The sequence below is a fragment of the Acomys russatus genome, chromosome 32, assembly GCF_903995435.1.
Source record: "Acomys russatus chromosome 32, mAcoRus1.1, whole genome shotgun sequence".
NCBI classification, from domain to species: domain Eukaryota; kingdom Metazoa; phylum Chordata; class Mammalia; order Rodentia; family Muridae; genus Acomys; species Acomys russatus.
In genome coordinates, this window is record NC_067168.1 from 44,091,227 (window position 1) to 44,118,355 (window position 27,129).

The window sequence follows — 27,129 nt, forward strand, 5'->3', positions numbered from 1 at the left end:
CGTACCCTGGTTTGCCATCGCCTGCCCGCTGAAACCAGCCACCACCATGTCCATAGAATCCATCCCCCCCTCACTCACTTCTGGAGCCTGGCTCCCTCTCTGACCTCCTCTCACCTTAGACCCTCTCCGGTCACCTATCCCACTTTCCCGTCTTGCACCAAATGCTTCTCTTTCTGGAAAACTCTTCCTCTTGTGCCCAGTGTGGAGGGTGCTTTCCCTGTCCTCTCCCTGGAGCCCAGTCTCCTCACTTAAGACCCTGCAGTCCGCTGTCCTTCATCCCATCCTCACACCCCGTGGCAGCTGGGACTCCATTGGTCTTGCACCCTGGCAGGGGGAACTCACAATCTCACTCCCTCTCTGCCCCTTTAGGCCTGTGCCCATCGCTGGAAGAACATCTACTATGAAACAGACCACATCTTGCCTCATGGCTTCTGCTACCTCATCCCGGCCAACCTCCAGGGCAGAGGCAAGAAGCTGATCCCCTGCTACGAAGGTGAGTGCGGGTTGATTCTCCCTCAGTGACCCCCTTACTGGGTAGCTTCCACAGCCCCCGGCCCCCTCCTTCCTTTCCCTGGCTTTCCACACGCTGATGTGAGAACAGTGTTATCTGTCCCCAGATTGACTCTGACATCAAAGTTATGTCCAGGGAAGAGGCAGCTGTACAGGGGACAGTGGTCCAGGCTCTGGCCAGCCTGCCTGTCCTGCCCCCAGTGTCCATGGTGCTCTTTACAAAGTTGCAGAGATAAGGTTTAGTCAAGCGACCCACTGGCTCTCCTAGGTTCCTGACACTGCTAGATGCTGAATGGTCCTGGGAAACTGACTGTCCTTGACTGGACCTGAGTTTCCTTATTAGAAAGGCCAAGGGTTGGTCCAGGTGATCTCCACAGCACCATTGCAGTGCCGGGTCTCACTGGACTCCTACGAAACGCTTGCATGTTCTAGGCTAGGGGAAGGGAAGATCCAGTGTCCATAAAGCAATAGTGTGGCTGGCGGAAGTGAACACCCTGCCTCTCTCATTCAGTCTTCTCACAACATCCTATGACTGTCCTTGAGTGTCCTGGAACTGGACAGAGGGCAGCCCTTGGGTCTGGAGAACACTTGGTATCGGTCAGCTATTGCTGTGTAACAACACATTTTTTTTTCACTTGTACCACTCCACACAGGCTGGCCTCGGCAGAGCTTAGCAGCTAAGGCTGCGGGTTCAAGTCAGGTCCATTCTATGTGTTGCCCTCTGAGCCTAGTGAGCTCTGGAGGATGTGCGGCGAGAGCACAGGGTTACTGAGGTCTTCTATGGTGCGTTCGCTTAGAACTTCAGATTCCTGGGCAAAGCTGAACCAGCCATTATTTAGCCGGTTGAGTCTGAGCTTAGGATGCTTCATTTGGTGGCCGGCGCTCCCTCTTTTTCTAGCCTAGTTCCGGGGATCTGAGTGAACTCCCTCTGTGAGTGCAAGGCTGTTTGGTTTTTAATTGATTCTCACTTACTTGCTTGGAAAGAGATCTCACTGGCCTGGGCCCACACGGCCTTGTGCTTCACTGGGCTTCCTTAGGTTTTGCACTTGTGGCCATCAAGAAGACTCTGGCGCTTTCTGGACATTGTAAATTGTTTTTGTCTCATGAGGAGATCCTAGGGAACTATATGGAATTCAGAAGGCCCAAGTAGGACATTCTGTGAACTTTTCCACAGAAAGGGTAGTGGGGACCTGAGGCAAGGCACAGATTCTCTTCTTGTGTGAGGATGGGCCGTTTTCATGGCTGCACTCGTCTGCTTGAGCATTTGGCTGGGCCAGATGGAGAGACTGAACTGTGACCCCTGTTCACCTCCATATTGTCCTAATAAGAAGAAAAACTTCATCTTAAAAATGGTTGTGATATAAACCACAGGGTATCGCTCAGTTGGTAGAGTGATTGCGTAGCAGGCACAAAGCCCTGGAATTTTATCCTCCAGGCCAGGCAGGGTATATGAGCCCCTGTCTTGAATGAATGAGTGAGTAACTGAATGAATGAATGAATGAATGAATGAATGAATGAAAAAATGGCTTCAGTCAAGGGTCGGAGCACATGAGCATGAAGCCAGGACATTGGGATTCCACCCATCTCAGCACTTCCCACATCCCACACAACTCACTCACTGGTCCCCAAACACAAACAGAGGGAGCAGACCTGGCCTGACTTTGTACCCATGTCAGCCGAGCACTAGCTCATGTGCAGCTGTGTGAGTGAGAAATCAACATTTGTTATCACTCGCCATGAAGAATCGCAGTCGTTACGCAGTCGTAGCTGACTGATGCAGACCTCAGCACAAGAGTTCAGAGTCCTTATGCAGGGATGCCTTAGGTTTCTTTGCTTCTTATGTTTCTTGACACCATGATGGCCAAATGGGGCCAGAAAAGGTATTAGCAATGTGCCTGTGCTCCCACCTGACTCTCCTTCCTTAAGGACACACACACATTCGAATTTGTGCTTTGGCAAAAGAATAAAAAAAAACGAAACCGTAAGGGGGTGGGGCTGGTATAGGGTGTCATCGGAAGAAGAGCAGATGCTCAGGAAAACTAAGGACTGCACAATGGTCCTGTGTCCTTGGACATGTAAAGTGAGAGGGACAATGGGAATCTGATTTCTCTGGGTGCCTGGACCAGTGAGGGGATTAGGCGGGAGGCAGGGCGCAGTGAGAGGGCCCTTGCCTGTGCTGTTAGTTTTGGAGACCTCTGCTTCCCTGTTTTGTGGTCTAAATGAAACCAACTCCGGCTCCTGAAACAATCATTATTTTCTCTTATTGTGGAAAATCTCAGTGACGCAAGCTCTCCTCCGCTCTAGGTGGGGTCACGTTATGGTCTGGGACAAAGGAAGCATTCAGTGTTTGGTAGAACCTTTCAGAGGTCATCTAGGCCAGCTTGCTGGGGATCGAGGCCCCAAGATAAGCGTGGCTTATGCAAGTCTGAGTTTTCACTTGGTGATCCACTGTGTGGAAGGTGAGTGACACAGTGGTTGGAACAAAACTTGGGACCCCGAATGCCTGAGTCTTGAGTTTTACCTCTATATCTCCCTCTGTGGCCACTGATGAGAATTTAGAGTCTGGGTCTAGCTTAAGTGATTGATCGATGCTTCTGAGTTCTTGGAGCAATGTCTGGCATGTATCTCCTAGCGTACAATATGCATGCTGGGCGTATCAATTTGGCAACGTGCTTGTTGCATGCCAGCGAGCCTGGGCACTAAGCAAGGTTTATTAATCATTATAGGGTGATGGCTTGTGTTTCAGGAATAGGGACTGTTTAGTTCTGTTAAGGGCCTGATAGGCATCACGTAGATAAAAGCCAACAGACACAGTTCCAGAAGAGAGGGCAGTGGGGCGTGTGGGGTGGGCGGACAAAGAGGAGAAAGGGAGCTGGTGGGAATGGCGAAGGGACAGGGGAAGGTGACAGTGGAGGGAGAGGTATGAGAAAACTGTGTACCAACACATGCGTGGGGGAGGGGAGATGGCTCGGTGGCTGAAGATCTTGCCATCCAAGCATGAAGACTTGGGTTTAGACCCCAGATAAATGCCAGGTGAATCCTGCACAGCCCTGGAAGGCAGAGACAGAGGAGTCCCCACAAAAACTGGCTAGCTGTTTTGGTGAGCTCTGTGTTTGATTGAGAAGGCCTGAATCAACGGGTAAAGGGGGAAAAAAGCACTCGAGGATGATTTGTGACATCAGTCTTGGGCCTTGACAAATGTGCACACACAAACACATGCACATCCACGTATGCTTATGCACACACATACATATGAAGAGCACATGCTTGAAAATATTATAGTTAAGCTTATTTTTAAATAATAATTAAAAATGGATTTAAAAAAAACAGAAATCTTCCACTTGTAAGAGAGAACAGAGGAAACTCCGTGTTTGAACATTGGTGCTGTATAGGATTGGATTCCCGATCTATACGTGTTCTGTTAAAAACCTCTCCCCAAGGGCTTGAGCTGCATCCAACCCAAGGAAGTATCAAGGCAGGATTATTTCATTTTATGGCTGAGGAATCTGAAACCCACTTAAGTCTTACAGTCTGCTGACGGCAGAGAAGTGAAGGGCAGAGTAACTACACTGTAAGTCATGGCAGCCAGTGCAAGGCAGGGTCTGCAGAGACTCCTTCCAGGTTTTTTTTCTGTACAATGACAGAATGCAGGAGGGGCTAAGGCAGGTTGACAGAGGATGTCACACCGCCTCCCCTAATGTGCCACACTGCCTCTCCCTTGGCATAGTTAAAGCTCTTGCCTGCTCTGCCGTGGGAGTGGATGCTGGCATGCCTCCACACTTCTTTGGGTTGTTATGAGGAGATCATGAGACATCCTAGATGACAATACTCAGAAAGCCTCCCTGTTGCTCTGTAGTAGTTGACTCCTTGTGGGGTTCCTAAGGGTCAGCCGTGCAATATTCAGAAGACTGGAAGGACAGTTTGATAAACTCTCTAAGTATGCATCAGCTCTCTAAAATATCTTGAGCTTTCTGTTTTAAAAAATATTTTATTTTGTGTGTGTGTGTGTGTGTGTGTGTGTGTGTGTGTGTGTGTGTGTGTGTAAAGGTGCCCACAAAAGCCAGAAGAGCCATCTCTCCTGACCTTTAAGCTTTTGATCTCTTCAACAACATTGGTCTTGGGTTTGGCACAGGACATTTTCTCATGGCTTCTCAGCTGCTTCCTGTTGGAGGGAGAGGCTGCCAGAACATCCTGTTGGAACCAGGAAATACAGAAGGAATTGGAAATAAAACAGACTAGGACATAAAGTAAGATAAATTCACAGTGCATCTCTTCAGCAACATGCTGCGTTCACATTTGTCTCACACAAGGACAGTATCATTATGCCCACATGTGGTCTTTGTCAGAATGTGGAAGAAGATAACAACACAGGGGGCATGGCCTGGGGAGACTACGAGAGAAATAAAGTGAGCTCCATCGAACATTGGTGACTTTAATACACCAGAATGTTTTTTAAAGATTTATTTTTATTTTTAATCATGTGTATGTCTTTGTGAGGGTATGTGCGCGTGAGTGCAGGTGCCCCCGTAGGCTGGAGGTCAGAGGTATCAGATCCCCTGAGTTACGTCTCCAGCTACCACACCAGGGTATTTTAAGTCTCCTGAAACTTAAGTCAGTACATGTGATAAAAACAAATACAGGCACTTCTTTTATCCTTTATCCTTCAACCCACCGAGGCGAGAAGCCAGAATTCAGCCAGAGACTGTAAACAACTCATCTTTTATTGTGATGGGAAAAAAAAAAAAATATCTCATGAGTCTGGAGTGACTTGAGAGCAGCCTGGTAAAATTAGAAAAAAAAATGTTTGCTGATTGAGAGGTGCAGTTAGAAGGCCAGCGAGTTGCTCAGCTGGTAAAGGCACTTGCTGCTCAGCACCAGGCCCCACATGGTAGGAGAGAATTGATTCCCTTTGACCTCCACGTGTATGTAGTAGCCTGTGAACATGTACGGGTTGTTTGTTCGTTGGTTTGCTTTTTAAAGACAGGTAGTTAGTAGCAATGATGGTACAACTATATTTTCGGATGTGGTGCTACCAAATATTCACAGGCTTGAAGGTGTCTTCTCCTCCGTTTTGATGACGTGAGTCTGCACAAGCTTGAAATGTCTCTGTGTCCTCGCCTATAAATTGGGGTGATCAGTACCTCCTGATGAAGGTTTTGGGGTGTTTTAAGTGCCTAATACCCTGTAAGCTCAATAAATGAGAAATTTCTGATTAACTTTCAAGTTCTGTAATGTTCTTAAATTGTCTCAGGAGGTAACCAGCGGATGTGTTTTTAGTGAATTGATAACTAAGGGTCTGAAGAGCCTTTGCAAGGTTTGCAACTGTCTGTGGAGTCAGATCTTACTGGGAAGCTGGGACTGGTCTTAAATGCTCTGTCCTGTTGCCTCAGCCTCCCAGTTGCTGGAACTACAGGCATGTGCCACCATGCCTGGATTATATTTTCCTAAGTAGCTTTGAAGATCTTATTTTTATAATCTACTTGCTAAGCTCTCTGCCCCAGTTGTGGTAAAGGGTCTGATGTTGTGTGCAAATGTTCTTAAGTTTGCACTTGAAGGGGTTTGAATTGATCACGTTTTGTTGCGCTATAAAATTGATTTCAATTCTCAGAGCAGCTGGCCTTGTGTTTCTCCTGTGCATTTCTCACGGCAGTGGTCATTCTCAGGGTAAGAACCAGACCGAGGCATTCGCTTGTGAAAACCTTTTTTTCTCTTCTTAATGCTGAAGGCCAGGACCCCAGAGGGGATAAAAATCAATCCTGATGCATTTATAAATCAAAAGAAGTCGAGGTTTGGATCTGCTTTTCTTTTGTTTTACAACGAATTTAACAATTCAAGAAGAAGCCCCATCCACTTTTCCTAAGTAATGAGCCCAGCTTTTGCGCAGGGCTTTCTGCCTTCCAAAGAGCTTTTGTAAACATTACCTCACTTAAATGAATATGGTAAATTGAACAGTGGGATGCTACTCTATATTTTGTTCAGTTAAGAAGAGGGACCTGGGGCGGTGGGAGAGGTGGCTCTGTTGGTAAAATGCTCGCTGCGTGGGCATGAGGACCTCACTCACTCAATCCCCAGAGCCCAGGCTTTCAGCCAGGGGGCTCCCTGGGCCTCACCGCTCACTGATGATAGCCTAGATGAACCATCAGGCTCTAGGTTCAGTGAGAGAACTGTCTCAGAATAAGGGGAAGGGTGACTGAAGAAGATCTGGTGTTAACATCTCGTCCCCGCGTGCGTGAGTGCACATGTGTATGGGCATGAACACACACACATATCAGTGCACACACACATACATGGGTGTACACACACATGGGTACACACACATGCACACACATGGGTACACACACATTCACACACATGTACACACACATATCAGTGCGCACACACATACATGGGTGTACACACACATGCACATTCACACACACATGCACACACATGGGTACACACACATGCACACACATGGGTACACACACATATCAGTGTACACACACATGGGTGCACACATACACATGCACACATGGGTGCATACACACACACACACACACACACACACACACACACACACACACGCGCGCGCGCGCAGCAGTCAGGGCTGAAAGAAGAAAGTCAGAGGTCTCTGAAAATGGCCCTGGGATTCCTGAGAGTCTGAGTTTCTTCTTGGAGCCACGACCTTTGGGGCAAAAGTGGACCCTATACCTCAGATAAGTTTCCATGCATTGTGTGTATTACCGTTTAAACTGCACCTTCTAACACATAGATGCCCACATTTTCCCAGTCTCTTGTAAAAGTGCCTGTCTGTGTGGCTGAGCATTTTGAGGACTGATCTCTGAGAAACACCCGGATCAGAACTCACCTGACACTATTAAGTGCCTATCAGGTGTGGGAATTGAGGTAGGCACTTGAATTTGTGATCATACTTAGGATGACATCATTTTGGGGTCAGCGTTTCTCTTGTCCTGCTATCAAGCCCTGGCACTCACTGTTCCAGGCTGAGCTGGCTTTGGACCTGTGGTGATCTCCTGGCTTTGCCTCCTGGGCTCTACAATTACAGACATGTGTCATGCTGCCTGCCCGTGGTCCGTGTTTGTATCCAGGTTGTGGAGGTGAGAAAATTGGGGTTCAGGGAGAGTCGATGAAGGTCTTACTAAGGATGTGTTGCTTTCCCTCTATGGCCTGTTTCTGTTGGAATGTTGGTTCCTTTGTGATCAATGGGACTTTGAACCATCACAGAGAAAGATCTCCAATTTTTATGCTATGAACCTTTTCAGGACATTAGACTACAGAAGTTTAGGATCACACTTGAGGTTTCTTGTTTGTTTGATTTTGCATGTTAGATATAAGATAAGGGCAGGGCCTGAAGCTACTGAAGACAGACAGCCTTAACCTGATGGGACAAACCGGAGGAAGGTCTGCTTTGCAGCCTGGGTCTATCTTGATTGCCCACATTTAGTTTGGATAGTTCGGCTGTCATATTTTATTACTGGTTGTTTCATGAATGGGCAGGAGGCAGAATCTCACTCACTAGATCCTGAGTGCGAGCAACTACTAATAGGTTAAAAATTCTTTTTTTTTTTGGTAGTTAAAGACTTTTTAGTTTTAATTGTATGTGCATATGTAGGTAGGCATATGTATATGAGTGCAGTGCCCGTGGTGGCCAGAAGGGGGCATCGGGTCCTCTGGAACTGGAACCCTAATTTCAGTTCTCTCTGCAAGAGCAGTCAGTGTCTGCTCTTTACCTGAGTCACCTCTCCAGTCCCCTTTCCCTGTCATTTTTATCGTCAAAAAATATACATAACAGTTAACATTGTAACCAATTTTGAAGTATGACATTCTCATTGACACTGGGCAACTGTTCCTACCACCTCTTCCAGAACTCGTTCATGGTCCCCATCTGGAGGATGGGGATTGCTCCCGTCCCCAGTCAACACTCTCTTTTTTTCCCCAGCCCCTGGCAAGCACCAGACCATTTTCCCCCCATGAATTTGCTTACTCTGGATACACTGTACAAGTGCAATCATCTGATATGTACACAAACATGTGACTTGCTAACTTCACTTATGCCACTGTCCTCAGGGTACATTTCATGTAGCAGAACGTATCAATTTTTCTTCCCATTTCGAGGCAGAATAATACTTTGTTGTAGCCGTACACCACGTGTTAAACAACCCATTTGCCCGTGATAGTAAACAGTTCTTCGGAAGAACAACCACGAGAGGTGGTAGAAGTCGGCGAGATGCCAGCAGCCCTGCCCTTCAGTGCTGACTGAGGCTAAAGGGCTGGGTGGCTTTATGTGAACTGCTGGCTATGAACAGTGGCACCCCGACCTGCAAAATGAACGCAAAAGGTTAAAACTATTAAATATTCTCTACAGCTCTTTTCTCCCCTTCAAGTTTCCTTCTTGCTTGATTGCTTTATGCAGTTGGTGTTCAGGATTTGCCACAGCCTCCTCAGGAATTGTTTAGATAAGTTTTTCCCCCTTCCTCTCTAACCTTCGCTATTTATAGCATTGCCCTTTATTTCCCACTTAGGCGGAAGTCCATCAGAACGGGAGGTAGCTTATCTTCTCTTCCTTCTGGGGGAGGTAAATGCTCCTTTTACTACTAAAGACCCATCCACGCTGATAAGCAGGAACTCCTAAATTTTGCTTTATTTTCAATTACTGAAAGATTTATCACTCCTTGGTGATGTTTAGAAATAACTGAAGGCTATAAAACCATTTTCCCAGATAGTTTATTTTCTAGCTGAGCTGAACAACTGGAGAAGCAGTTTTGGCAGCAGGAGATGGCTCTGAAGTTAATGTGCTCATTACTGTGTGAACGTGAGCTGACTTCAGAGCCTCAACATCCATGTAAAGGCCAGGGGAAGTGGTACACGTGTGTAACCCCAGTGCTGGGGCCGGGGGCTCAGCAGCCATGCTAGCCATGTTGATAATATCTGGCTCCATTAAGAGATCTTGTTTAAAAAAAAAAAAAAAAAAAAAAAAAAAAGAGTAGAAGGTGATGGAAGAAGACACCTAAAGTAAACCTTTGATCTCCACACGTGCACACATGGACAAAGGCATCTTGTACACACACGCACACCTACACATCAGCTTGCTAGAAATAGAGCTCGCGTATGAAGAGCAGGCGATCCTGTCCCTTTCTATATACGTGAAAGAATCTAAGTCAGCATTCCACAGGGATAGCTGCAGATCCATGTTCATTGTGGCAATATGCAAACAGCCAAGGTATAAGACAGACTAGATGCCAATAAGAAGAATATATACAGAAGGTTTGATGAACATATATAGATACATACAGGCATGCATATATATGAGTTGGGCCATTAAAAAGTGAAATTCTGTCACTTATCACAAAGTGGCTGGAGCCCTAGATCATCATATTGAGAGAGAGAAAAAGCTAGAACTTACAAAGGCAAATAGCACACTTTGTCTCATGTGTGGGCTGCCATAGTTAGTTTTTGTCGAGTGAGCACAAGCCTAGATGTAACTAGAAGGAAAGAATCTTGATTGCAATATTGTATCTGCCAGACAGGCCTGTGGACAAATCTGCGGGGGCATTTTCTTGGTTGCCGATGGATGCAGGAGGGCCCAGCTACCTGTGGGCAGGTGTCCTGGCCTGTGAAGGAAAGATTCCCAAGTAAGCCAGGGAAGCAAGGCAGCCAGCAGCTGTCCTCCATGCTCTCTGTCTTAGGTCCCTACCTCGGCTTCCCTCGGTGAAGGACTGGGAGCTGTAAGATGAAATAAACCACCATTTCCTCAAGCTGTTTTAGCCCAGTGTTTCATCACACACAAACTGGGTCCTAGAATTTCTTATAGATACAAAAAAGCATATATGTGCTGTATACCTGTAAGTATTAATTCCTAAACCATTGTTTTAATATTCAACTTTTAAAGCATTTATCATTCCTTGATCTCTCTCTCTCTCTCTCTCTCTCCCTCCCTCTCTCTCTCTCTCTCTCTCTCTCTCTCTCTCTCCCTCCCTCTCCCCTCTCCCTCTCTCTCTCTCTCTCTCTCTCTCTCTCTCTCTCTCTCTCTCTCTCTCACACACACACACACACAGAGTTATATACAGGATTAAATATTATCTGAAAGCCTAAGAGACCAAAGGGAGGAGATTAGTGAGGAGGGGAAAGGGAGGGGAGGCTAACGGAAGGAAATGGTGGGGGAATGAATATGTCAAAGTACATGATATACCCCAAAACAATTGTCTTTATAAAATCCAAAATGATCTGTAATTAGAACACACACACACACAAGAAAAAGGTCATTGGCTTTGGAAAATCACATTTCTCCGGCATGCAGTTGGAAGTGAGATTCTTACGAAGAATGTGTGTGCCACTGTTCTGTGCCAGCCTGCCTAAGTGCTCACCCAGCATCCAGTTCAGTGGCTTTCTAAAGTCAACTACAATCCATCAGATTTGGGGCAGACTGCAGGTATTAGAAGCCAGTGTTTCTCTTCATCTCGGAATCTCCTTCTGTTTAGGCGGGGTTTGTAAAACAAGCAGCTAAACCCAGGGAAACTGTATCACTTTGGAGGGACGAGGCCAGGACTTAATGCATTAGTGTGTGACGCTAGCCAAGCATACCCACCCGTCCACAGTAGAGAGAGATGGCCCTGCTTCCTCATGCTTAGTTCGCCTTTGCTCCATGGCTTCAGTTTCCCTGGGTCAAACAGCTGGGCAAGCTGCTGTCACAGAGCCTGCTCCTCTCCTGCGTCTTTGAGGTGGATAAATGTTTTGTCCTGTAACTGGCAAGACTCCAGGACTTTGCAGTCTTCTCTGTGTGGCCAAGACTGTGGCAACTGCTGGAGACTAACTGAGCAAGCCCAGGGGCAGCTGGGCTCACTGCCTTTGTGTTTGTGCAGAAAAGGGTCTTCCTCGGGACACAAAAGGCTGGAGGTCACCCACAGTTCCCGTCAGGTCCCTCCACCCTGTGCTTCCTGGACTGCTTAATGGAGACAGGGGTGGGACTTACGTTTCTTGGGCCTGCTGTACTTGGGTCAGCCCCTTGCCCCTGGATCTACCCAGCCCTCTCCCATGGCTTTGTGCATAGAGCGTTCATTCCTCCGGTTCAAGTCTAGCTCAGCAGAATCAAGTGGTTAGGCTTTGATTTGAAAGATGTTTTAAAGTACTTGAATATAATAGCATAAACCCTCTCTATACTAGACCCTGAGGATCTGCAAGGTGTGCGTTCTAAATTTTAGTATAGACGCAGTGTCTCATGTTGCTCAGAATGACCTTGAACTCTTGACCCTGCTGCCTCCAGTGGATGAATGCTAGGATTGCAGGCGTGTACTACCATGTCTGGTTCACGAGGAACCCAGGCTTTTCCAATGCACACAGGCACTCTACTGACAGACTGTCATCCCCAGCCCCTATGATGTTGTGTCTCATTTTTGTTGTACTGAAAAGGAGCAGGGTGTCTGGGCCTACTAGTGGGGGTTCAAGCCCCCATGGCTTGGTACTGCTGAGCCCAGAGACAGATAGGTGCTCCGGGTCCTACAGTAAAACTGCTTGCGCCCTGATTCCCAGGGCTTTGCTTGGCTCAGGGGCCATGAGCACAGGTGTGGTGACTTCCCTTTGCTATAGCCTTTGGGTGGGCTATCCTGTCTGTACTGTGTGACTGCTCTCAGGTCTTCAGAGACAGTCAGTGATGGTCATGGCAGGAGTGGGCATGGATTGACCAGGTGGATGCTCTGTTTTGCTCCCCCTAAAATCTACAGAGTGCAGAGTTGCCCCAGGTAGGCGCAGTATGGAAAGCGCAGAAAGATCTGTGCTGTGGGCCTTTCCTCGTCTCATAACACCCTTTCATGTCCTTAGGTCTTGGGTTAGTGGCAGCACAGGCTCTGGAATGTATGATTCTCAGTATGTGGAGCACAAAGTCTTTTCCAGTCACGCCAAATAACATTCAGGGAGCCTGGCTGGTTGGAGGTGGGAAGGGTAGACCGAAAGGCTCGGGTGCAGAGAGATTACAGACTTCAGGACCTTTGTGGCAGGGGGACCAACCATGCCTGCCCCTTGGGCATTTCTACCTGGGTCTCTAGTCCGGTGTACGTGTGTGACCAGGCAACACAACACAGTCAGGTACAGCGGGGTAAATGATACCAGCCTGGTATTAGGACACTTAGGCAAATAAACTCACCATCTCTGTGCTAGAAAGTGTATCACTTGTGGTGGCCTGCTAAGTCAGCTGGGAGAGAAGCTGAGGGGACATCTGGAAGGCTGTGGATTCCTATGACAGCAAGGAAGCTGGCCCTTCCTAGAATAGAGCAACCAGGTCACCATTGCTCCTGCGTGGGTGTGGTCAGGGTGGGGCAAGAGCCCAAAGGAAAAGACACAGTCCTGCTTTACCTTGAGAGAGTTTATGGCAAAGGCATAGAGGTTTCTGGGAGGCTAGGATGTGGCCTGTCCTCTAGCAACGATTTCTGGGTAGTGGGGTCCAGGCAAGGCCACCACATTCATGCTCTCTTTGGAGCTTCCAGGGAAGGCAGGTCAAGACCTGGTAACTTTAGCAATGTCTACGCTATTGCTGGTGTATCCCACGTCCTCAGCCTTGCAGTAGGGCAGTGCCAGCTTGGAGAAATGGGAGCTGGCCTCCAAACAGAGCCTCCTGCTACCCGAGGCTGGAGTGCTAGTGACAACTTCCCCTGTAGGACATTGGCCTGGGCCAGGAAGGGTCCATCTTAGCAACCTTGGCCCCTAGGGTAGGGAGTACCCTCACAGTTTGGAAGGATGGGGACATGGTGAACTCTTCTCTGTGAACGGTCTTTAGTGTCTCAACCATAAAGAGACTCTGCGTGCTTTAAAAGCTATAACATTGGCACATAATTGCTATTGTGTCAAATTTACAAGGCTGAACTATGTCAGGCAGATGGTCTCGTTGGACTCTTAAATTGTGAGTTTCCTTGATGGTTGCAGGGCTGGGGAGGTGCTCGGTCTGTAAAGCGCGTGGCCTGCATGCGTGAGAAACCAAGTTCCACCGCCAGCGTGCCCATAAAAAGCAGATGTGATGGTCTGGGCTTGTCATCTCAACACTGGGGGGTGGGGCAGGGGGGGGGGCAGGGGGGGTGGACAGAGATTCTGAGTCTCAGAATCCATGGCTGGCCAGCCTTGCCTAGGTGGTGAACTTGAAATTCAATGAGCAGTTGTGTCAAAAACAAAAAACCAACCAACCAACCAAGCAAACAAACAAATAAACAAAACAAAACAAAACAACAACAACAAAACAAAGGTGGAAGACTTTTAAAGAGGAGTACTGGAGGTTGTCCTCTGGCTTTCACACACATCCTCACATGTGTACCTGTGTGTTATCTGTATCCAAACAGGTGCACACACATACATACATACAAGAATTACAGGAGTTTGCTTAGCTTTAGAGTCTGTAGGGTGAAACCATCTACCTTGCATTCCATGCTTTATGTATAACAGCTTAAGCTGGACATTTTAACCTGTTTTTAAAAGGTTTTTTGAGACAGAGTTTCTCTGTGTAGTCTTGGCTGTCCTAGACCCGCGTTTGTAGACCAGGCTGGCCTCAAACTCACAGACATCCACCTGCTTCTGCCTCCCTAGTGCTGGGATTAAAGGCGTGCACCACCATGATGCCTGGCTGCTAGTGTGTGTATGCGTGTGTGTGTGTGTGTGTGTGTGTGTGTGTGTACACGTGTGTGCAGGTGCCAGAGGAGGATGTGTTCCCCTAGAGCTATAGTTACAGGTAGCTGTGAGCTGCTAACATGGGTGCTGGGAATCACACTCAGTTCTTCTGGAAGAGCAGCAGTGGGCCTTAACTGCTGAGCCATCTCTCTAGGCCCTCATTGTCCTATTTGAGAGGCAACTTCACTTTGTATCATTCTTGTGCCCTGCAATAGAATGGATGTAGGACTTATTTCTTTGCCTGTGTCTTCCACCCCCAGCCTCTACTGTAAGACCCTGGGCTGCTTCTGGCAGCCAGGGAGTCTTCCTCATAGTGACTGGACAACACAGGGGGCACCGATTTTAGCCTTTCAGGGGAGAGGAGTAACTCAAATAACATTCTGTTGTAATTTAGTCTGGATTAATGGCAATTTACCGGAAAAGGTTTCAGGCTCTGTAGTGTGTTCTCCCTCTGTCTCCCCAGAGCCCTTTTCCCCTCCACTTGGAGCACGCACTCGGAGCCTCAGGAAGCAGTGCCCTGTTGCAAGCACAGCTTCATTATTTCTCTGTTATTTGTTTAGTGTCTTTCACAAAATAATTCCATTGCCTGTAATGGTAGTAGAGAATCGCTGAGCGAGCCCTGGGGACAGTGCAGGGCTCGCTAGGTTACTTCCTGGGCAGCCCCAGCTCTGAAAGACTCCACAAAGATTGCTGCCACGCCATCGGAAAGACTTGAGGGCCCTCTCACGTCTGTACTCCTTTTTACTCCCGGGGTGACTTCAGGCAGTCAACCTCTTGATCTTGTAAAATCACTCACTTTGTGAAACCTTCGTTAGACCACGGAATGTGTGTGCTAAGTAGCTGTGTGACCCTTGGTGGTAGTATTGGTCTCCTTGGCTGTTGACAGATGGAGAGACGAGTTTTGAGGGGCAGGAGAACCAGTGCAATGATGAGAAGGAAGGGGCAAAGCCTGGAGCCTGATAAACGACCCTCAGGCAGCCTCCTTCACTTCCTGCATGGCTTCACAGAAAAACAGCAACAAATGTGTCCCCTTTGTTCAATTGTGTTTATATATGTTAGCGTGTGCACATGGGTGCTCTCCTGCACGTGGAAGGCAGAAGTCAAATGCCACCAACCTTGGTTTTTGAGGCATTGCATCTCACCAACCAAGCAGGCATCAAAGGTGCTCCTGTGCCCGCCTCCCAGCACTGGGATTACAAGTGTTCGCATGCTCCATTTTTTTGTAAACATCGCTTCCGGGGACTGAACCTAGGTCCTCATACTTGCCCGCCAAGCATTTTACCCATCAGCTCATTCTCCAGCCCCGGCTCAGCTTCCTCTTGGTCCCTGGAGCTCTCTGTGTTTCTTGCACTTGAGGCAGGTGTGGTGTCAATATACACTAGCTGTGCACATATCTAAAGTGGCTACATGGTGGGGCGAGTCCCCCTCTTCCTCAGCCCACAGGTGGATGGATGGATTCTGGTTGCCCAGGAGAACGCAGATTGCAGGGGCCTGTGCAGAGTGACTCTGGAGGGTTGGCCTCCTTCCAGGGGACTGTCCATTTCTAAATCCCGTTTTTAACTCCCTGGGCCCTCTAGGGACTGTAGCCCTCTCTGAAGTCAACGGAGTAATTGCCACCAGCCTCCTGGCTAATGACTGTGGCTGTCACTCCTCTTTCTCCTCATGAGCAGAGGTGATCCTGTGAGGCACTTGGCAGCCAGGCTACCTGATGGCTGCAGAGCCTGGATATTTGAGATCTTGGAGTCCCGAGACCTTTCTTCCTGTGCCTCAGCCTGGACAGCGTCCCCGGGCCCAGCCTACAGAGACATGGGAGAAGTGGCCAGGTCCGCACATACTGACATAGCTGTGCTCTGCTTTTCTCCCCCTCCCACCAGAGTATAAGAAGAAATATGGAGAGGAACACGGCTCCTGCCAGGCTGGGATAGCAGGCTTCTTCACGGAGGTGGGTGTCAGCCACGTGGCATTTATTTCCTTTCACTTCTCGGGATTTGGTCCTTTCCATTTTGTGGTTGGGGTGTACCCTGGAGATGGGATTCACTGTGTCCCAGGCAGCCCAATGCTGAGTAAGAAGAATCTGGTGTTTCTTCCAGGGGGCATTATTTAAACCCGATGAAGGGTACCAGCTGAGCCAGGACCCCTTGGGTGGAGGGGGGTACCAGCCAAGCCGGGACCCCTTGAGTAGAGGGGGCTGGGCTGGCTCATGGGGAGATGTCTACAAAGGTTGGCTTCACCCTGAGATCTGTGGAGGCAGCTGATGGCAGTTTGAAGACATGTCACTCACCTGGGTGTCACCTCACACCACATCCACGTCAGCAGAGAAACGCAATCTTACACATAGCAGGCTTCCCGCTCTTTGAATTCTGAAAGCCTCTGCTCTGGATGTGCCCAGGTGACAAGAACAGAGTGATTTTTGACTGCTAAGACATTTTTAGGTACCATTTTCTCTACTTCAAATATGTTTTCTAATTTCATGTATGTGCCTGTGTGTGTGTGTGTGTGTGTGTGTGTGTGTGTGTGTGTGTGTGTGTGTGGTTTCTCATGGCTCATATGTGAAGGTCAGGGGACAACTTTGAGGTTTTCTAATTTCATGTATGTGCTTGTGTGTGTGTGTGTGTGTGTGTGGTTTCTCATGGCTCATGTGTGGAGGTCAGGGGACAACTTTGAGGAGTGAGTTATCTCCTTCTGCCTTGTGTGTTCCAGGCTCAAATTCAGGTCTTCGAGCTTTGAGCCAAGTGTGTGTGTGAGCACTGAACCATTATAGTTCCCAGGGACTTCTTCCTTATTTGATGCACATCTTCCCTAGGTTTGTATATTTTTATGGCTTCTAGTCACATGCCAGCCCACTCTTGGATTTGCAAGCAGTAGCATGGCCCATGTACTTTGTTCAGGCCAAGTATCAAAAGTGCCTTTCCCCTCTAAACGCATCTAAATCCTGTTTAACCCCTGGAACACATCCCAGATGACTGATTTTTTGTTTTGTTTTTTGTTTTTGTTTGTTTGTTTGTTTGTTTTGTATCATCACCTCACCTGGTGATGGCCACAATGCTTCTAGAAAAGTCACCCACACCACTTGCAGACTCACTGGCCCTGAATTGTTTCCCATGGTTCTTAAAGTTTTTGGAAAAGATTTATAAATTATGTGTGTATGTAAGTGAGTGTGATGTCCACAGAGGCCAGAGGAGGGCATCAGATCCCCTGGAGCTGGAGTTACAGTTGGTTGTGAGACTGCTTGGCATGGGTGGGTGCTGGGATCCGAACTCAGGTCCTCTGGAAGCACTCTTAACTGCTGAGCCATCTTCCCAGGCCCTGGTTTTTTTTTTTTTTGTTTGTTTGTTTTTAAATCACTATCAAATATACATAGCATAAATTCTTTCATTTAACCATCCTAAAGCTTACAAGATCAGTGGCTTTTAATGAATTCACAGTGTCATGTAGCTGGCACTCCTGTGTAGCTTTTTTCTTTTTCTTTTTTTTTCCCCACTGCAGCCTGGGTCCTCCCTTAAGTAGTACCACATGTTTTCTGCCCAGCAGCCTGAGAGCTTTTACAAAGTAAAACGTGACATTCTGACCCTATGGCCTCCTATTACATGGAAGAAGAGGCCCCACTTCCACATAACTGCCCAGGGCAGGGCTGGACTCACAGGGCCCCGTGCCTTTCTGTCCTGGAGAAGCATACAGCACATTGAGAGGGCATGAAAGGGAGCGTTCTCCGGCCCGAGGGCTTGCTTTCTGAAGACTATCTTGGCAGAGTCAGGAGTGGAATTGTTCACCCTGTTTTCAAAGAGAAAAGCAGTTGGTAATGTAGCATCTATCCAGAGGCAACAAAGAAAAGACAAACTGTCACCGGCTGCAGTCTCAAACTAGTGAACTCCAGGTGCCTAGCTTCCGACCCTGCCTTTAGTAGCTTGCCCCCCCCCCACACACACACACCAGTGCCTTTTTCTGCCTCTCTATACCAATACTGTTCAACATGTGCCCCAGGATCTCCGTGGATTTTCCCCAACACACACACACACACACACACACACACACACACAAAATGCATTTAAAGCATTATAAAATTTACTTTAGCAGATGTACTTATCACAGACTTACTGGTCACATTTACATAGTTCTTAAGCACGGATGCTGAGTCCTTTTGAGAAGTCAGAAGGACAAGCTTACCTAGTCTACACAGAGCTCCATACTGGGTCCTGGGATTGGTACTGTCATTTGTCATAGCTGTTGAAGTTAAGATGCTAATCTCCTCCCACCTCCCTCTCTATACCATCCCACAAGTCTGCAGCCCGTCGCTGAGATGCGTTTTCTCTCTGCATCCTCCCTCCCACACTGCAGATCCCTTGTCGTCTTTCCCCCAGTCTGGCCTCCTATCAGGAGTGCCTCAGAAACACTTTCTACGTATAACAAAGGTGTCATGGCCTTCCTGGCTCAGATGTCCCGTGTCTTCCCATATGCTTTTGATGAAACCTGAACTCTGTGCTTCCCTCAACCTTCTGGGGCTTCCTGTCGCTATAGCCTCAACCATTTCCCAACCTCCTCCTGCACACTGCCTCCAGCCATAGCTGTGGTTGCTGCCAGAACAGATGACATTCTTGCCGTGGCATTGCACCAGAGTGCCACACAGGGCCCTGTGCACAAGAGCGTGTTACACACAGTAGGATCTGGAGGTGTCCAACAATTAAATTTTGGTATATTCTATTTTCATTCATGAGCATGAGGCACTGGGCTACTCATAGAGCTGCTTCTAGAATATTCTTGGACACAAGGGCTGTCCGAAGGCAGAGTTAGGGCTTGGGCTAACTTAGCACGGGGTCTTGTGGAGATATTTCCCTTGAGGATAGAGGCTTATTCATGACAGAAATCAGAGCTCTTTAAGCTCTTGACTGGGAACTGAGGGACATGGATTCTTTCTGGGGAGGTGTCTTTTTAGCTCCATCAGCTGGCCAGTTGGGGAGGGTGGGACACTAGAGCTATACAGATGGAGGGCTTTCAGAGGACGAAGGAGGCAGGGACATGTGAGAAAGGCCCAGGCAGCAGTGCAAGCTAAGGGTAACCAGAGGAAAGAGCAGGGAGTTGGAGCCTGAGAAAACCTCAGTGGCCTGTTATGTGCCTCCTGGGCTCTGCGGATAGGTAGGGATGGAGTGTCCAGAGCAGAACGGAGGATGAACACCGTTGAGTGGGAAGGCCTCTCCTTCTGTCATAAAGTTTCCCAACTCCAGCCATTGTCTCAGGGCGTGCCCAGTCCTTGGCCTCAGCTTTGGTTCCCAGGCTTTGGCCCCTGTAAACAGCAGATCTTTGAACTCTCTGCCTCCCTCATTTCTGGAACTTCAGCTGCCTAAAACTGAACAGGAAATACAGTTGAAAGGGTCAGGCAGGCCAGTTCCCCTCCTGTGCCCTCCTGTTGACCTCTGCGGCCCGTGTGCTATAGCTTGCTGGATGTGGCCATGTTGGGCCAGGGTATTCCCACCCGAGCTGTCTGCCTGACCTGTGGGTCAGTGTCCCCGAGGTCATCAATCCTGTCCGTGTTAGGAACGCCCTGTGTCCTTGAAGATAAAGGACTACTTTAGCCATTTTTGTAGACTAGAATGGCAGAGGTGATATACTCCAAGTTTCTAGAGAAGACATGGGCAGACCACGTGAGCTGTCAGGTGGGCATTTCTTGGCTCAGATTTAATAGTAGATGCTGTTCTCACTGGTGGCAGGCAACCAAAAGCTGGGGGCTCCTTACAGGCACATCTGGGTGATCCTCTACCTTAAAGGCATCTTGGGGAAGGCCCATACTGTTTATTGAAGGTCTGGATTTAGGCAACCGTGACTCTTGCCTGTGTGCATTTATGTGTGATCTTGCCATCGGCTGTTCCTTGCATGACTAAGAACTTAGAATCGATCACAGTTTTCTGACATTTGTGACTAGCACCAAAAGGGACCCAGCTACCACCTCTACTGAATAGGAAGAAGAACAAACAACAACAACAACAAAAAAAAAACAAACCAAGGGTTTTCAGGAAGGCAGAGTCTCCCTTGAATCTAGCCGGGAGGTCACATCTTTGGCTGAGCCTGCCAGTTTGGACTGAGATGAGACAGTGTGAGGGGAAGAAAAATGGGAGTTTTGTCTTTGTGGTTTGGTTCTGTAAATTTTATTGCTATTTTTAGTATGTGCATGTGTGTGTGTGCACATATGCGTGTATCTATAGAGGCCAAAAGTCAGATTCATGGGCTGCTGTTCCTCAGGATCCATTCACCTTATTTTTTTGAGTCAGAGTCTCTCTATTGAACTTGGAGTTCGTTGATTAGGCTGGCTGACCAGTGAACCCCAGCCTGTCTCATTCTCCCCAGGGCTGGCATTATAGGACTTTTCTGTAGGTGTCAGGAATTGGATTTATGCCTTTGTGCCAAGTGATTTGCAAACTGAGCTGGCTCTCCAGCCTCTTTTTAAGGCTTTTAAGGGATGCGATTACTTTGTTTATATACTTTGTAACACTTGAGAGGTACTAGATTCTATTTAGTTTTTCTTCTGGATGAATCTAAATCAGAGAAGAACAGCATGTCCCTCACCAGGGGCCCCCGCAGGGCCTTTGCTGGCTTCTCCCACTGCTCAGAGGAGGAGAATTGTGTACACAAAAGGCCCTGATGGCATCACTCATGCTCCTCGGTGCCCTTTGTGCTTGGGCATTGGTTACAATTCCTTCTTAAGCTTGAAAAAAAAAAATAGTCTCTGGCCTCTAATGAACTCATGGTTTATCTTTCAAGTACCCTGTGAGAACTGGCACCATTCTCACACCAGTGTGAGGGGAGCAAGTGGATGGGTGAGCAACTGTATACTGCATTGCCTTTTCCTGGTGAGCATGGACGCTATCTGTTCTCACAAAGGAAGAAAGGAAAGCAGTAGAGAGGACAGGATGGAGAGAAGAGAAAATGGCTTCCCATAGTTCTCTGGTCTAGTGAGGAAGGGGCCCTAAACACACAGAGACTCAACTTCCTGGTCTGCAACTGTGTATTCCTCTAGAGATGTCATTCAAACATTTTATAATCTGAATAAAAGCTCACATGCCCCAAGGTGGCCTCTCAGTGCCTTGTGTCTCCTGATATATCTATGTCTATGTCTCTATTTCTATCTCTATCTATCTATCTAGTTATTTTCTTTTTTTAAAGACTTACTTGTGTGTCTACATATATATGTGTACCATGTATGTGCATGTTCTTTTTTAATTATTAACTTATAAAAGAATTAGGTTTCATTGTTTTATCTGAGTGAATTTTAATTTTGCTGTTTCTTTCTCTATATCTTAAATCTTGTGCTTTCACACCACCGGTGACCTTCTTTCCATATTGAAATTGTTACTTATTTATCATTGTCTATGCGTATGCACACACTTGATGTGTGTGCATGTGTACACAGGTGTGCCTGCCACAGTACACATCTGGTGGTCGAGGACAATTTCAGGAGTCAGGTCTCTCCTTCCACTGTGGGTTTTGGGGCTGGACCTTGGATGGTCAGGCTTTTCCAAGACCCCTTTTACCAACTGAGCCATTTTACTGGTCAACGTTTTTTATTCAGACAACTCACGCAGCTCAGGTTAGCTTTGAACTCTCGGCTGGCCCTGAGCTCCTGACCCTCCAGCCTCTGTGTCCCAACTGCTGGGATTATAGAGATGTGCCACCGTGGCAGTCTTGATGTCCCTGGAGTCACGCGATTTAGGGACAGTATCAAGCACTCGCCGGTCTGTGTTTTATCTTAGGGTGAAGCTAGGTGGGACTTTGCAGCCTTGTTGGTGGCCAAAGCAGGGACTTGCTGTCACTCATTCTCTACCCTTGCTTATTAATTCCGTTGTTAGGCCTGAGAATCCTAGCTACAAGATAGACTGCAGGTTGCCCAGGGCCTGGGACCATGTGCCTTGCTGTAAGGAGCACTGTAAATTCAGTTCTCAGTTCTCCTTTGCCATGACAGCAGCCCTCAGTACCTAATCCTCTCTGTTTGTCTTTGGATTTCTCTCCCCAGGAGCTGGTGGTCATGGGCGCCCCAGGCTCATATTATTGGGCGGGGACACTCAAGGTGCTGAATCTCACGGACAATATGTATTTAAAACTGAATGATGAAGCCATTATGCACAAGCGGTACACTTACCTGGGTGAGTAGCTGGGGGTCCACAGGAAATACGATAAACTGTGCGTGGTCACCGTCTCCCAGAGCTCACAGATTATTGCTTTAGTCATAGAAAGAAGCCTTTGTCCTTAGGTTTACATTCACACTTCAATTAGAGCTGTTTAGCATCTACATGGGTGGTAGAGAGGAGAGCAAAGGAAGAAATGCAGTCAAGGGCTGGAGAGATGGCTCAGTGGTTAAGAGCCACTGGCTGCTCTTCCAAAAGACCCAGGTTCAATTCCCAGCACCATATGGCAGCTCACAACTGTCTGTAACTCCAAAATCTGACACCCTCACACAAACATGCATGCAGGCAAAACACGAAGGCATATAAAATGAAAATAAATTAATTAAAAAAAAAAAAGAAAGAAAAGAAATGCCATCAAAACTGGATGGTTTGGTTAAAATTGGATGGGTGAGCCTCCAGGGGAGCAAGCATTTCCTCGCCTTGTTTTGCCAGCTGATCACGTTCAGATGGTCAGACACAGAATGAACGTGACTGGATCCTGGCTTTCCCTAGAGCTCAGTTGAGTGATGTGTCTCCTTACTGGCCACTGGTAGGAACAGAAACAACCAGCAATTTCCATGGCAGCGAGCAACATAATGCTGAGCCTCACTCAGCAGCTCTGGAAGGTTCTCTGATTTTTTTTCAGTTCTTTTAATTGTCTAGAAAGAAGATAATAATAGTTTAATTTAGCAGCCACCAGGCAAAAATGGTGCTGGGCTGGGCTGGGTGCAATGGACCTTTGAGGGCATTCAGGACTACATAGTGAGGTGGGTTTTCAATAAGAGGAAGGGAAGGAGGAAAGAAAGAAGGAAGGAAGAGGAAGAAAGGAAAGAGGAAGGGAAGGAAAATGGAGGGAGGGAAGTAGAAAGCGAGGAGAGGAACAGATAGACAGCCATGCTCATTTAAGAATAGAGAGAAGTTGGGCATGGCAGCCCATTCCTATAACCCTAGCACCATGGAGGTAGAGAGAAAGGATCACAAATTTTAGGTCAAATTGGTTTACTTAGCAAAAACTTTTCTCAACGAAATAAATAAATAAGCAAAAATAAAACAAAACACGGAGATGGCCTGCCTTCGCTTGAGTATCAGCACCAATTCTCTGTTCTCTAATCCAGGCCTTGTGTGCACTGAAAATGAAAACATTTTTAGAAAGGTTAGTAATGACAAAATAATGTCTTCCATGCCTGTCAAGGGAAGGTCCTGGCCCCCCTTTCACATAGAGAATCCTCCGGAAGGCCTTGGTAGGCGGGCGCACAGAGCTGGGGACTTGTCATTCCTGCATGGCTGTTGTGCCAACCAGCACAGACCCAACAGCACTGTGCACACTTTGAGGTGTTTCCTCACCAGGCTCCTTAATCCAGCACTTACCAGGCATTTGCTCAGCGCCAGGCATGGTGTGTAATTTTTTTCTAACTTCTGAAACAACCTTATAAAGCACCGCCATCTACAGTTCATAGGTGAAGGGCTGCAAAGGCTTTCAGTAGCTTATAGGTAACGAAGGCAGTTACAAATCCACGGTTTCTGATGCAGGGTCTAAGTGCCGAAGCCCCAACCCCAGGGTGTGTGCTACAGAGACTAAACCTCCCCCTAAGCTGTGAGCACCATGACAGTGGGGGTTTGCCTCACATTCCCCAGTGGGAGGCGGGGGAGGGGGCTTGTATATTCGGTGAATAGAAGGGACACAACACTGAGTCAGGAATGTAGCACCAGAGAACCACAGCTGGCGGGTGGCTTTAGGCTTGAGGGCAGACAGGTCCTGAGAACTTCAGGACCGGTGGTTTCTCTCTGTGACAGAGCAGAGGTCCTTATCTGCTGCAGGGCTCAGCAAGGAGTAGATGAGGGTGGGTATCACCCTTGGGTTGAGAGAGGCCAACCACGTGGGACACAAGAGATAGCCATGCTAAAGTGGCTGCGGCTGGCGCGTGTCCCAAAAGCCAACATATAATCACAGCATTGGAGGTTGAGGGTCATGAGAAAGCTTGAATGACATGCACTTTTCCTACTGGCCAGAGGTGTGATTTCAGCCTGCCAGCTAGCTACCGAGAAGGCAAGAGTCGGTTAAATCCAGCCCAGATGATCGTTTCCCATTGTTTCTGGGTTCTTTTCAAACACAGATTCTTTGCCTGTCTATCTGCTCGCCCATCTATCCATGCATGCATCCATCCATCAGGGATGTCTTTCATTTCTCTTAAAGAGGACATGACCCGGTTCTCACCTCAGGTTCTCTGGAGTCACAAAGGTTGGATTTGAATCTGTCTGTATGGAGAGAGAGAGAGAGAGAGAGAGAGAGAGAGAGAGAGAGAGAGAGAGAGAGAGAGAGAGAATATTGAAATATTTTGCAGTATTAAGCACCCTGCTTGTTCCATGTAGGAGCATAAGAAGGCACAGTCCCCACAGTGTGCCCGTGAGCACGCATTTTTGCGAGAACGGTATTAAGTATTAAGATTGGCAGCTGCCATTTGCCCTCCAGAAGGTTCTGTGTCCCAAGAATAACTGGAACACGCTGTGTAGATACCAGCTAGGAAATGTTTTCTTCTGCTGCATTTTTTCCCCTTATCTGACCTCCTTTCTCAAGCATGTCCTTCCTTTCTACCCGTCCTGTTCAGGCTATGCAGTGACCGCTGGCCACTTCTCTCATCCATCCGTCACTGATGTGGTAGGAGGCGCCCCACAGGATGGAGGCATTGGGAAGGTGAGGCGAAAAGCCAGAGGTATGACACAGTACCAGGCAGAGGAGGGGCGCATGCTGCCCTGTGGGGACTTGCGTGGCTCGAACACTCTCCGGGTAGGCTGATGAGTAAGTGACGGGCTGATGGGAGCATTCTGTCTCCTTTTGGTGACAGTGGGGGAGTTCACCTTGAAAGCTTAGAGTGTATGTATTATTCCTTGCCAATCCTCTTCTATGCGACGGGCTCCGTGAGTGACTTTAAAGCCCTTGACATCATGGTACCCTCCAGTGGAAGAATATCCAGTGCTGTCCAAATTCAGTACCTCCACCTTCCCCAACCTTTACCTCGATTCTGACCTGATGGGATCAGATCTTTTCTGCAGTGTCTTCAGAGCTTTGTAACGCCAGCTTTTCACTTGTCTCCCCAATGTTTCAGGAAAACAAACAAACAAACAAACAAACAAAAAAACGACACTGTGTTTTCAGGACTAGTGTTAGCAAGGCTAGCCTGGGAGCATGTACACATGGCTTTCTCCAGTGTATCTCCAAGAAAGCAGAGGACATCCTGTGGCCCAGAGCACCTGGAGACTCCGGGAATCGGGACCTCTAAGGAGAGCTGTGGCTGTTAATAGGCTCCCGTGGGACCGCAGGAGATCCATGTTTATCTTACTGGCTGTGTCCGTTACCCTTCTAGTTGCTGGGACCAAATGCCTGTCAGAAAGCGGTTTAGGGAACAGAGGATTTGTCATGGGTTAGAGTCTCTGAGGAGACACACTCCAGCATGATGCAGAAGGCATGGCAGCAGGCAGGAAGCCATCTGGTCACACTGCAGCCACCACACTCTAGAAGCAGAAAGCTAGCATTGAGCTTGCCCCCACTGACCTTCAGTGAGCTCCACTCCCACCCCCACCTGCCTGCCCGAACAGTGGCAGCAGCTGAAAGCCAGGTGCTTAAATACATGAGCCTATGGGGGACATTTCACGTTCAAACCACAGTGTAGGGAAAAACTGAACAATAGTGTGGATCTGGGGCCGATGGTCCCAAGGGGAGACCAGTGATCTTGTCTGACCTATGGTTCAGGTGGGATCCTGAGTTCTGGACCGACACCCTGGTTCATGAGTACCTTCAGCAAAAGATGAGGTGACAGGCTGGCCTAAGACGTGCTCATGACGTCATCTCTACGGATTATCTTGGGCAGGAGGTAGGAGGCACTGTTCAGAAGTATGATGTTAGGGAGACAGGCCCTTTGAAAATGAAACCAAATGTCAGGGGTCTGAGAGAGAGGCGGTTGGGGATTGTGCAGTTGAACTCAAATAACTTTTGTCAAGTACTGTCTGAGTCACATGACTTCCTCTACACAGTGGGAGGAAAAGCCCCAATAGTGATAGAGATGTCTGGGGAGGAAGTGGGGCCACCAGACTCCTTCATTGTGACCTTTATGATTTGGGGTCATATTCATTCCTGGTGTGAGAACACCAAGAGCTTCACCCCAACATGCTGTTCCTCAGCCCAGGAGGAGGCCCTCGGCCCTGCTTCTCATTAACTCATCGTTGCATAATATGTAAGCAGAGGGGCTGGAGAGACGCCTCACTGACTAAGAACGCTCGCTGCCCTTATGGAGGACTAGAGTCCAGTTCCCAGCACCCACATCAAGCTGCTCACAGCCGCCTGTAACTCCAGCTCCAGGAGATCTGATGCCCTCTTCTGGACTCTTCACATACCACATATATGTGACATGTGCACGCACACGCACACGCACACACACACACACACACACACACACACACACACACACACAGAGAGAGAGAGAGAGAGAGAGAGAGAGAGAGAGAGAGAGAGAGAGAGAGAACAGAAATAATTTTTGAAGGAGATGTGACCTGGTGGGCTGGGGACACATTCAGGATTTAAGAGCACTTGTTGCTCATGCAGAGAACCAGAGTTAGGTCCCCAGCACCCACTAGGGGCTTGCAGCTATCTGTAACTCTAGCTCCAGGGGGGTCCAGTGCCTTCTTATGACCTCTGTGCACACCAGGTGTGCATGTGGTACACATTGACACACGCAGGCAAAACACATATACTTAAAACAAAATCAATGAATCTCTTTAAAAAACAAAACAAAACAGATACATACATAGAGCTAGGGGCCCTGAAAAAAAA

General features: G+C 48.0%; 1 protein-coding gene across 1 annotated transcript in view; it reads left to right on the forward strand.

The window, feature by feature from the left end:
• Nucleotides 1–27,129, forward strand: part of Itga9 (integrin subunit alpha 9) — a 296,042-nt gene that overhangs the window by 25,130 nt on the left and 243,783 nt on the right. The window contains exons 4-7 of the mRNA XM_051140720.1: nucleotides 370–493; nucleotides 16,029–16,096; nucleotides 22,154–22,283; nucleotides 24,911–24,996. Coding sequence (XP_050996677.1) covers nucleotides 370–493; nucleotides 16,029–16,096; nucleotides 22,154–22,283; nucleotides 24,911–24,996 — 408 coding nt within the window. The remainder of the gene's footprint in view (nucleotides 1–369; nucleotides 494–16,028; nucleotides 16,097–22,153; nucleotides 22,284–24,910; nucleotides 24,997–27,129) is intronic.